The sequence below is a fragment of the Zonotrichia leucophrys genome, chromosome 3, assembly GCF_028769735.1.
Source record: "Zonotrichia leucophrys gambelii isolate GWCS_2022_RI chromosome 3, RI_Zleu_2.0, whole genome shotgun sequence".
In the NCBI taxonomy this organism is placed as follows: Eukaryota; Metazoa; Chordata; class Aves; order Passeriformes; family Passerellidae; genus Zonotrichia; species Zonotrichia leucophrys.
The window spans coordinates 69,995,468-70,006,804 of NC_088172.1; the positions used below are offsets into that span (position 1 = coordinate 69,995,468).

Sequence of the window (11,337 nt, forward strand, 5' to 3'; positions counted from 1 at the left end):
CTTATAAATTCTTTTCCCCTAATGTTGGGCTTGAGCAGTTGTTCAGCTACTGGTGGATTCCAAATAGTATAAATGGGGCCTGTGTTCAGTTTGCTCGGGTTTGCCACTTGTGTTTCACATGTTTACCTGTTCTTTGCAGTCATTTACATTTTACACTTTTCACAGGTTATTTTGTCATTGTAAATTGCAAAGTGGGAGGGAAAAGAGAGGAAAATAAGTTGTTGTAAATATTTGCACGTTGACTTTAATGTTCAGTGCTCTAAAAAAATATTAAAAAGGAAAAAGACAAGTGTACTTGACTTGCTAGTGTAATATATGAGCCTATATACCTCTGTCACTGTGCAAATAGACCCTGGATCCTTACAACAGACCTTGGGCTTCGAAGACCCAGAGCGAGACCAAACAAGAGTCCATAAAACGCATTGATAAGATAACAGTTCCTGCCAAAGGTATGTTGATTTTTATTAACTTGGCTGTCATCTTTCTTTGCCCTCCAGCAAGTCCCACTTGCTCAGAGAAAGGAATTTTCAAAACTTTACCTTGGTATAGGACCACATATAGATAATGTATTATTAAGAAAAAGGCAAATTATTTAGTTTCTTGATGGTTCTTGTGTAAAAGGTCTTGAAGCAAGAGTGTAGGAAAAGTGTGGTTTCTTCTCTTTTTAGAGATTAGTTTTTTATTTTGAATACCAGTTATCTTTCAGTGTAGTTCTGAAATAATTTTTGCAAATATATTAGAATTCAGAGCATGACCACAATAGTTGGCAGTATTTTGGTAGATCTTGCACAGTATTCCACACAGTCTTGTAGCAGACTTTTCCATTCAGTACATTTTTAGCAGAGGTCTCCCTGAAAATTGACCGATGAGTACTTGTTATAGTGCAGATACAGAGAATCTGAGACACATATGGAAGGAGCTGTAACTGAGTTGAAAATTAATATAGATTTAAAATACGAACATCTAAAAGGCCTGCCAGTGATCAACTCATTTTATTAATCTGTTGTATATTTCTGGTAGTGTCCAGTAAAGAAGAATCTGCAGTGTCTTAGATAACTGTAGCAGGTTCTGTAGGCACAAGGACGCAATCTTGCTGAACTTCAACGAAAATATTTGTGTTTGGTTTATAAACCAGGTGTTTAGTATTTAAGCAGACTATACCAGAAAGATGGAAAATAGATCAAGGCTGTAGGAAATGTTAACCTACTTGAATACTCGATTACCTTAATTCAATGAAGAGCACTTAAATCTTGAACCATAATAATAAACTTCTTCACTTTGTATGTTTGTTCCTGGTAGTGGGGGTTCCTATGTAACTGTAAGGAGAGCAGCATTAACTGTTCCAAAAAGAACATTGCTGGAGGTTTTGCTGTTGTTCTTTGACCAACTTTGTTAAGAGCTTGGCATTTATTAGGTTTTGTTTCTCTGATAATTTTCTTTGGCCTTTTCAGGCTCTGAGTTTCTGATTCCCATCACTGGATATTATTGCCAGCTCTGTCATGAATTTTTTGGAGATCAGATCTCAGCAGAGCAGCATGTGAAAAGTCATCCCCACAATGAGAAGTATAAGGTTGGTAACTGATGTACTAGGAAAGAGACATTCCCTACCTTAGCTTCTGCTTGTTCTGTCTTCCTTTCCTGAAGAATGACATTTAACTCTTGAAGTATATGTATTTGGTTATCTTCATTACATTCTACTGAGCTCAATAAGCAGAACTTCCCACTACACCAGTACATAGAGATATTTTATCTGCATGAAGCTGAAACATGTCTACTGTAAAGTGACAGCACTGCTGCAAGCAGTTTGTAATACCTCAATTTCTTGGTAGGAGAAAGTTCCCTGTTCTCTTAGTGTTGAGATGGCACTTACTGAGCAAGTCAGAATTGTCAGAGAGCTGCATTTATTTATTTATTTTTCATGGAAATGAAAAATGGTGGCTAAAATGTTGCTGTTTATTTCCACAGAAATACATAGATGAAAACCCACTCTATGAAGAGAGGCGAAATCTGGACCGTCAGGCTGGACTGGCTGTGGTTCTGGAGACAGAGCGCAGGCGGCAAAACGAGCTGAAACGGAAACTGGTTGAGAAACAGAAGGAAGAGAAGGATGAGAAAACCCCAAAACTAATAAAGAAGGAGGAAGTAAAGAGCATCCCAGAGTCAGTAGAAGGGAATAATGAAACCCAAGGCAAAACAGATTCTTCTGGGCGAAAAATGGGTATTACAGTAAAGCTAAAGAAGGAAGAGAAGGCAGAAGAGAAGAAAGAAGAAAAGAAAGAGGAATTGAAAAAGGAACCACCAAGCCAGACCTCCTTTGGAAAATTCAGCTGGAAAAAGACTGAGAGAGAGGATAAAATGCCAGGAGCTGTTACAAAGGAAGAGAATACAGAAGGAAACAAAGAGGAGAACAAGTGTCAATCTTTGAAATCCCATATAAAGCCCATTGAAATCAAGCTGTCTGGGAAAACTGTTATTCCACACACTAGTCCATGGATACCAGTTGTTTCCACACCGACACCAACAAAAATTCTTCCCAATTTACCAGTCCCCACCATGATTTTCAGGAAGTCTAATACTGCAACAGTTAGTAAACCACCACCTTTGAACACCTTTTTATCCATAAAATCCTCTGGAACTACCACCAAACCACTGCCAGTGGTAAAAGAAACAAATGCAGATCTTCTGCTGCCTCCAGATATCATATCAAAAGCTTTTGGAGGAGAAGAAGTAATTTTAAAAGGCTCAGGGGAGGATTTGAAGGCAGCAGAGAAAAATGAGTCTTCTCAGCCTGCAGATAGACTACCTCCACCAGCAGTCCAGCCAGCAGCTCTCATCCCTGCAGATGAAGTAGCTCCAGGTGTGTCTGAAAGTGAACAGACAATGTTGGCAATGCCTGTGAGACCACCACCACCGTCAACTGCTTTCAGTGAACAAGCAAAAAAGATAGAGAAACGAAATTCTTGCTTGGCCACAGCCAATGCTAAAGATCTCTATGATATTTTCTACAGTAGTGGTGGAAAGGGTTCAGCTGACAGCAAGCTTGCAAGTTCTGCGCTTCCAAATGGAGAAAACCCTAACATAACAAAACCTGCAGATGCATCTGCAACTCACAGGACAAATAGTAGCTCATCCTCATTGAAAGAGGATTCTGAGGCTGTGGATTCCTCACAGTGTAATAGTCACATGACAGGGAGTTTGGTTCCTGTTGAAAATCAGGCTGAAATGAACAAGAAGTCACTTCAGCCTCACCTATCAGAAATGTCAGTCACAGAATTACCAGGAAAAAAACCTGTTTCTGGTATCCAGATGCCTGCAGAAATTGGACTTGTTGATACAGGAGGTGGAGAGCAGGCAGGCAGGCTGGAATTCTGTGATCTACAGAAATCTGAGGTCCAAAAGAAGGTTGGACAGGAAGATGGAAATAAAACTCCAGTTACAAACACAAATGTTCCTGGTACCTTGGAGACAGAGACAAAAGACTGGGAAATAAAAGCAGGAAAGCCTAAGCATAGTCTACACACAAAGACTTTGTTACCTGAGACACAGAGCGAAATTAAAAGTTTGGGAAATTCCCATTTGGTGAAGTTAAATGATAACTGTAGAACTCACTTAGAAACTGATAGTCCAGACTTGCTCTGGGGCACTTCCAGAACTAGTAATGGAAAAGAACAGATAGTCACAACTCATTCTTGTTCTGAAAGTAGTTGGGATCTATCAAATACTCCAAATCCAGAAATAAAATCTGGTTCTAATGAGGTTGATGCTTCAGAATTGACAGAGGGACAGACAAAAACTAAAAGTACCCTATTAGAAGCTCAAGAAAAAGTTAAACCTAAACCTTCGGGCCATACGGTGTTAGATAACCAAACCCAGAAGCAGGGCGTTGAACGGTTAGTCAATACCTGCTCAAACATTGCTGAACTCAGATCCAATCTTGAATTAGTAGCTGAAAATGAAAAAAAGTCATTAGGACACACTGGATCTGATGCAAGATTAGATAATTTTCTTTTCAAGAGACCATCAGAGGATGTGAAACACATGAAGACTCCCTCCCAGAAAGCAGAGCTTGAATTGAAAAGCACTGATTTAAATCTGGGAGACAATAAGGTAAAACATGAATGTTTCAGCATCCTTTCAGAAAGACTTTTAAAGGAAAATACAGAAGAAGTAAAAAAAATAGAAACTATTGCGTCCATTAGGCTAGAGTCCAGTAAACTTAAAAAACTGGGCATTGAAAGAACAGTGAATGAAACAGAGATTACTGATTTTACTACATTGACTTCTGATAGTTGTGAAGATAAAATTTGCACACGGATTTCTCAGAAACCTATGCTGCAGCCTGGATCACAGACCTCAAATAGTGACACTACAGAAGTGGTCATGCCAGTTCTAGAAATGCAGGGCATTTCTCCCACGTCTGAGATACTTGTGCAAGTGAAGGGGAGCAAAGGTGGCACTGTTGAAATGCTGTCTCTGAGTTGTGACAGAGGCAGCACAGAAAGTCAGGCTTCTGGGTGCGTGGAAACTTTAATGCCTGGGCTCAAAGAAACACATGGGAAGGTGGGTGGCTCAGGAGGCAAGGGAATGTGCACCATCCAGAGCAAGAAGACTGAGCAAACAGAAGCTCCTGACAGTAGTTTGGAAGCTACAATGAAACCAGGAATTTCTGAAAGCATAGCAGAAAGCCCAGTGGGTTGAAGTAAACCCAGCCAGTCCCAATATTTGAGGAGCCAGAGCTGGGATTATGTATATGGTTTTTGTTTGTTTTTCTTTTTGTTCCAGCTGAGAGTTTTGGGTGTGTTTTGCATTCTGTGGTAGGACTTGACTAAAGTGAAACGTAAATCATCAGAAGGCAGTCACATACTTTATTCTGTACATAATTAATTGTGTAAAATGTTTTTTCATGTGAATTTTGTTGCCAATTTCTTTTCTACACTCTGCTATTAAAATGGAATCTCGTTTATAATGCGTGCGTCTTCTTTATTTTGGGGGCTTTTGTTCTTTGACCATTCCTGGTCAAAGATTTCCAGCTCACCCAGTTTGTGTCAGTAGCACCGTGAGTAGCCCAGCTGCTGAGACAAACTCAAGAACAGCAATTTAGAACTGAGGAAATGGAGACTTTCAGAAGAACTAAAACCCAAAATTTCTTTGAACTGTAATGCATGGGTTCGATTCCTTTTGTTTTGAAATGCAAGAATGTGTTCAGAGTTGATTTTATTTGTCTGTTTTATCTGTCTCTGTGCTTTGTAATTCCTGTTGTATTACATCTGTACTTAAGGTGTTTCAGTGTATTGTATAAGCACATGTATGGATGGCACATCACTAAGCAAGGGGAGAAAATCTGTCCCGACTGGCTTTTGGAGAAGAAAACCAATCGGTAAGGCTCTGTGGCCTGACACCTGGACCAGACATATTGAGGTCACTTACATGATTTGAAATGGGCTTGCTTTCATTTTATTGTGATCCAGTAACTATTTGTGTTAAATCATTTAGCAGCTGACCAGCTCTGAAGAAGTAGAAGATCAGAACCCTGGTGTCAGGAATTGGACTCGCTTCATGTGATACAGACACATGCATGCCTACCCTGAATGGTCCCTGAACTATTGAGTGTGATGGTTCTCATTTGTATAGCTTGTTAAAGACTAAAGTATTAAATGTATTTCCTTGGATAAATATAACATTTTTATTTGTAAATTGTTTAAAAAATAAACATATGGAGGTCAACAAGGCTTTCTTCTTGATTTTTTTTCCTTAACTCATTAGAAGTGGTTTTTTTCAATTAGTTTCTGACTCCTGTAGTAGTTGATAAACTTGAGAAACTGTAGAGGATGAAGATACTCAACAGTTAGCCTTCTCAGTAAAAACCAGTTTATTCCCAGCTGAAGTCAATGGAAGAACTACTGTCAACATCATCAGTGGAAGTCTGTTTGAAGTCCTGAACCCTGTGTAAAACCAGAGGTGGGGCATCAGGGAGGGACGCCAGCAGAGCTTGAATTTCTGTAATCACTGCCTGCACATGGACCTCTGGAGAAGGCAAAATCACCGTTTGTCTTCGTTTTCCATGACTGTGTGTGAGGAAGGTATGAAATGTTTCTCAGAGTCTTGCAGTGTTTTCATACAAGAAATATAAGAACTGTCTAAGCTGAATTTGGAAATCTAGTATAAGTGATCAAGTCAACAGTAAAAAGATAATTCAGAAGAGAAGAGAGTTTTGAGAAAATCTCTTTGAGCTGGTTTTGTGATGTTAAGCAGTTACTGCATTGAATATAGGAAATCTTTGTTAGTATTGTTGCCCTACTTTCATCAGGTAGCTGATTGACTGTCAAAACCAAAGCAAGCAAGGTTTGACATGCTTTGATAGTTTAAAATGGAGTTGGGCAATGAGTAGAGATTACTTTAATCCCGATTTATAAAAAAGTCCTTTGTAGTTACGTCTTGATTTTCTCCTGTATTTTTTGTCATATACTTGAGTTTGTTTGTTTACATTTGACAGATAAATTTTTCCCAATGTTTTTCCCAGTTTTTTCAGTAAAGTGCTTGGTTTCTTGTAAATCCACAGAGGAGGAGGGGAATTGATTTTCTTACCTGCCTTATATTGAGAGATATAATTGCAGGGAAGGGAAATATTGAAGGGAAGGCTGAATTTTTCTAGAGTTCTTCACTTTAGATAGTGCTGTTTTGAAGTACATGCTTTCTGGTTAGTTTCCTTCTGCAGATTGGTTTTCATGAAGGTTTCAGTGCATACAGTGGCAAACAGTAATCTGGGCAGTCTCCTTCAGACAACCTTATTTAATGCTGTGTTATCTGTGTGGAACTTAATTTTAAAAATTATTTTTGGGGAAAGGACAATATAATTCTGTTATCCTTGTTCTGTGCTCTACAGTTGCTTCTACAAGTAGTGGTTGTGGTCAGTGCTGAACGTGGCTGGCCATGAATGGAGAGGAGCTAGTGCCAAGCAAGAACTTTGCAAAGGAGAAACTGGAAGTTGTTACCCCATATGTGTCTAAAGCTTTCCAGAATATGAATTTTCCTGTGGTCCAAATTAAATACCACTTCTCTTCATGCCCTTTAGTCTATCTCTGAGAGCAGGTAGGGCTCTTTACTCCTGGAAGGAAGATTAACTTGGTCTCTTTTGGGGAAGAAGTAAACAGTAATCCTTGAACCCCTGGAATGGCCAAGAACATGATGGGTGGTGTAGGTGATGATAGGCAGATTGGCTGACAGAGGCATTAAAGCTGTAATTTCATTAAATGGCATGTATTTTTATTTATGTATTTTTTCTTTTCTTCTTTCTTTTTTTTCCTGTTTTTTTTTTTCCTGTGGTTTCCAGAGGCTTGCAGTAAATGATTTATCCACTGTGCTCGTTCCCTGTGCTGGCAGAGCTGTAGCATAGTACACTGACTGGGAAGCCTTGTTTCTAGGCTGGCCTTGGACTCTTCCAGATCCTCAGGAGGAGGGGTAAGTTAATGGGGATTTACTTGTCTGTTTGAATGGTGCAATACATTACCTCTCCTTCCTGACATACTTCTCTAAAAACTGCACAAAGCACAAGAAGTTACCTTTTTCCTGGTTTTCAGAAAGCTGATAGGAAGGAAACAAATATCGTTTGAATGTTTCTATCTTTACATTACTTCAAACCAGGCACAAATACCTAGTAAATTTAAAGAACAATGGATTAACTCTTAAATGATTTGATGCTGTAACCTTTAGTTTGTCATGATGTAGGCTAGCACATCCTTTCTCCTGGATGAAGATTGCTGCAAAACCAAGCTTGATTAAGAAGCAGTGGGAGAAGAGAGGTAGAAAAGCTGCAGTCATCCTATCAATCTGTTTTTAGGCCAGGTGGGTTTTTAATTCATCTTCCAGTCTCTTTGAATATACGTTTGGAAAGGAGAAGAAATCTTCAAATGTTTTAGGCAAAACACAGTAAATTTTCCTGGGGTAGTCAGTTGGGTAGGTAAACATTGCTTCTGTCTTGCTGGAATCTTGTCTTTGACTAAGTTTTAACTAAGCAGTAGATAGGCTTTTGGGGGGGTTTTTTGTTTGGTTTAGAATTTTAAATAGCATGTGAGCAGGGAAGAAATGTAGTAACTATCATTTTGTTACTAAATTTTTTCCAAATGTATTTGTGCTCTAGTGCTAAAAAGTATAAGAGATTATACTTTTATATTAGTAGATTAAGATATGAGGTCTCTGCTGTTTGGCAGAATTATCATGCTGTTTCTGGAATCATCATCCCTGGAAGTATTCAAAAGACATTTGGATGTGGCACATGGGTCAGTGGTGAACACAGTGGTGCTGGGTTAATGGTTGGATTCAAAGATCTTAGAAGTCTTTTCCAATCTTTGTGGGTTTATGATTCCTTAATTTTTGCCAAGGGTGGAAATAAATGCCTAATTCTTATCTAAGAGAAGCTTCACAAAGAACTTAAATTTTTTCATGGAAACAGTAGGGAATGTGGGCAAAGGTCAATTATTTTTTTATCCTGGTAAACCCCAAACAGTTTTTAGAAATACCTATGAAATAAGTGATGGTAGCAGCAAAAAACCACAACCATCCACCAAACTAGTGCATCCCAAAGCATGACAGAACTATATTTCTTTAGTGCAGAGAGCAAGAGAAGCCACCTGAGACAGGTTTTCATGTGGTGCCTGATGTAATACTGTGCTGGTTTATTATTATTATTATGTTCTCTCAGAACATTACAAAAGGTTAAAGGGAGCAAAATCATTCTCTGAGACAGACCTCAGTCCTTTTGTGCCTGCTGGGTTATGTGCAAACAGCCTACGTGCCAGCAGTGTGGGAGTACAAAGCAGCCATAAAATTTATTTTACTTGACTCCTCTGCTTCTGTCTGGCACGAAGAAGAAGAGGGAGATGCAAGTTCTGGTTGCTAGACTACCCTTTCTGTCAGCTATTTTCAGACAATATGGATGTATTCATGTTTGTGACCAACTTGAGCAGAATAGCCCAGCTGCACACTGTTGTATTCTGCCTTAGAGCAGAAATCCAAGGCTCCACAGTTAGGTTCTGGGTTTTGTTTTCTGATCCCACCTCCACCTCTTCTTGGGCTGTCATCTTGTTTGTGATGAGAAGGCTGATTACTGTATGGTAGCAGTTCTAGGCTCTGGTAAAATGAGTCAAGCTGCTGCTACAATTCCCGTGAAGCTGTCCATCAGTGATGAATGCAGAGAGCAGAGCCATTAGAATTGGTTGGGCAGGTGGTGGAGAATAGTTGAACACCTGCAGGAAATAAAAGCTGCATCAGAGCTGCTTCAAGGCAAACAGTATTCCCTTCTCCAGCAGCCTGACTGAAGAATCTTCATTTTACAGATGGTAGAGCACACAAGGTGATGTTTTCAATTCTTAATCAAATACAGTTTTTTTTCAAGAAGCTGCTTTTGTGGGGGAGTTTCAGCCACAAACTAAGTAACACTGAAATACTACAAGCCATTTGTGTTACCACCCTGTTTAATTTCCTTACAAACTTTAGATGAATGTAGAAACAAAATAATGCTTTAGGAGCCGTGGTAGCTGTGGTGGATGAAAAGCCCTGTAATAGCTATCTGGTAAAGAAATTATAGGGATGGTCTTCATATCAGATCTCACATTAAGCTGCATTCATACCCTGTCAGAGATGAAAAAAACAGGAATTAAATGTAAGTGCCAATAATTAGATGAGAGGAGTCTTGTAGCTAGGCACCTGCAAGATGGGTATTTAGACATGCTTGATTAGTGGGGAAAAAAAAGTCCATTAGCAAAGGAATATCTGTCACTGCATTTTCTCTTAAGAACTGAAGGCTTAATGCAATTAAACCCATTTAATGTGTTGCTTTCCAGGTACTGTTTAAATTTCATGTTCTCTGCTAGTTAGTTTCATGTGTTACATTGCTTCACCAAGGTGAGGCAATGGTTCAAAATCACTGGGTCCCTGTTGTGTCCGAGCTAGGGTTACAAAAGTAATTCACACTTCTCTTGAATGTATTCAGTGGAATGAAGTCATGCAATGGGTTCAGTTTGGCTGGGTGAAAAAAAAATCCCGTATTTGCATTGCTATAGTCCTTCATCATTCACATTTGATCTGTCTGGCATTTGATACAAAATACAGGCACGGACAACCTGCCTCAAGCTGCTACAGTGTCTACAGGAGAGAGATCATCCAAGATCGTAAGTGTAATTACTTCTCCAAGAGTCCAATTTGTGCTTCAGAATACAAGAAAGGCTTACAGGTTGAAGGTTTATTTCAAGTTTGTAAGATGAACCCTTATGCTTTATATGTTTAGCATCCTAGACTAAAGTATCAAATACATGGCTTTTAGTTATCCTACTTCCTACAAATCCCTTCTCCTAGGGAACTGTTTACCTTCACAGTGTTCATTGACAGCTGTTTTTATTTTGTATTGTGCTTGTGTTATGACCCATCCCTGAAAGTGTGGTAAATGAGGTTCCTGTTAACAGTACATCCCTTGGGGTGGGTTAGAGTGAAATGGCATAAAATGACCAGTGTTTATAAATATATATAAACACTGGTCATATAAATAAATATATATTATATAATATATATATTTATAATATATATTTATTATATATATTTATATGATATAATAAATATAATAAATATATATTTATAATGATAATAATAAAACAATTTGGTTTGATTATTATCTGTAGAAATACAACAATACAGACGCATAGAAATAACATGTAAAAAATGTATGAAGAAAACAAGAGAGAAAGGATAGGTGAAAGCCTCAGAAATAAGTTTGAGGGCACTTTGGGGGTCTCTGTGGTTTATGACATGACAGCTGCCTCTCATCACAGCCTATTTTATGCCCTGTCTTGAGGGATGAACACCTTCAGGCCTGTGTTGGAATGTCCCAGCGCCTCCCCAGCTACCCACTTCCAAAGGGTCTTTTTATCACCCTTGTCCCTTATCTGGCTCAAACCCCAGCTGTAGCCCCTCTGCACCTGCGCTGTGATGATGCACATCTCAGCAAGGGCAGCCAAGGGCCTGATTGTTTGAGTCATTGTCCATTAACATTCCAGTCCAGCAGCTTGACAAATTCCTTCCAGACCAGCTGTTTAGCTGTTGAAGGGTTTTGCTGCAGAGGGGAGAGAAACAATTAAAAGGGCCTAAGATTAGGGATTGTAACAGTCAAACCCACCAGATGCTCCAGCAAGTGGGATTTTAGGATGAACATCTTTTGCTGTAACAAGTCTTTCCCTCTTTGTATCTTGATTACTTTCCACAGGAGCTAAGAAAATGTTATCTTGACTTCCCAGACTTCTGGAAACCTGTTCTGAGAAGGTGAGTGCAGATTTGCATGACTGGAATGGT

The 11,337-nt window shown here is 39.1% G+C and overlaps 1 protein-coding gene across 5 annotated transcripts in view; it reads left to right on the plus strand.

The window, feature by feature from the left end:
- ZNF318 (zinc finger protein 318) overlaps window positions 1–10,485 on the plus strand; it is a 31,192-nt gene extending 20,707 nt beyond the window's left edge. The window contains exons 8-11 of one of the 5 annotated variants that reach the window (XR_010439588.1): window positions 350–449; window positions 1,452–1,570; window positions 1,966–7,842; window positions 10,108–10,485. Coding sequence is in view for 2 of the 5 variants with exons in the window: in XM_064708714.1 (XP_064564784.1) it covers window positions 350–449; window positions 1,452–1,570; window positions 1,966–4,698 (2,952 nt within the window). In the remaining 3 variants the exon portion in view is untranslated. Of the gene's footprint in view, window positions 1–349; window positions 450–1,451; window positions 1,571–1,965 lie in introns of all 5 variants that reach the window. The other 4 variants (XM_064708714.1, XR_010439589.1, XR_010439590.1 and 1 more) reach the window with 4 other exon arrangements.
- Window positions 10,486–11,337: the final 852 nt, after the last annotated feature.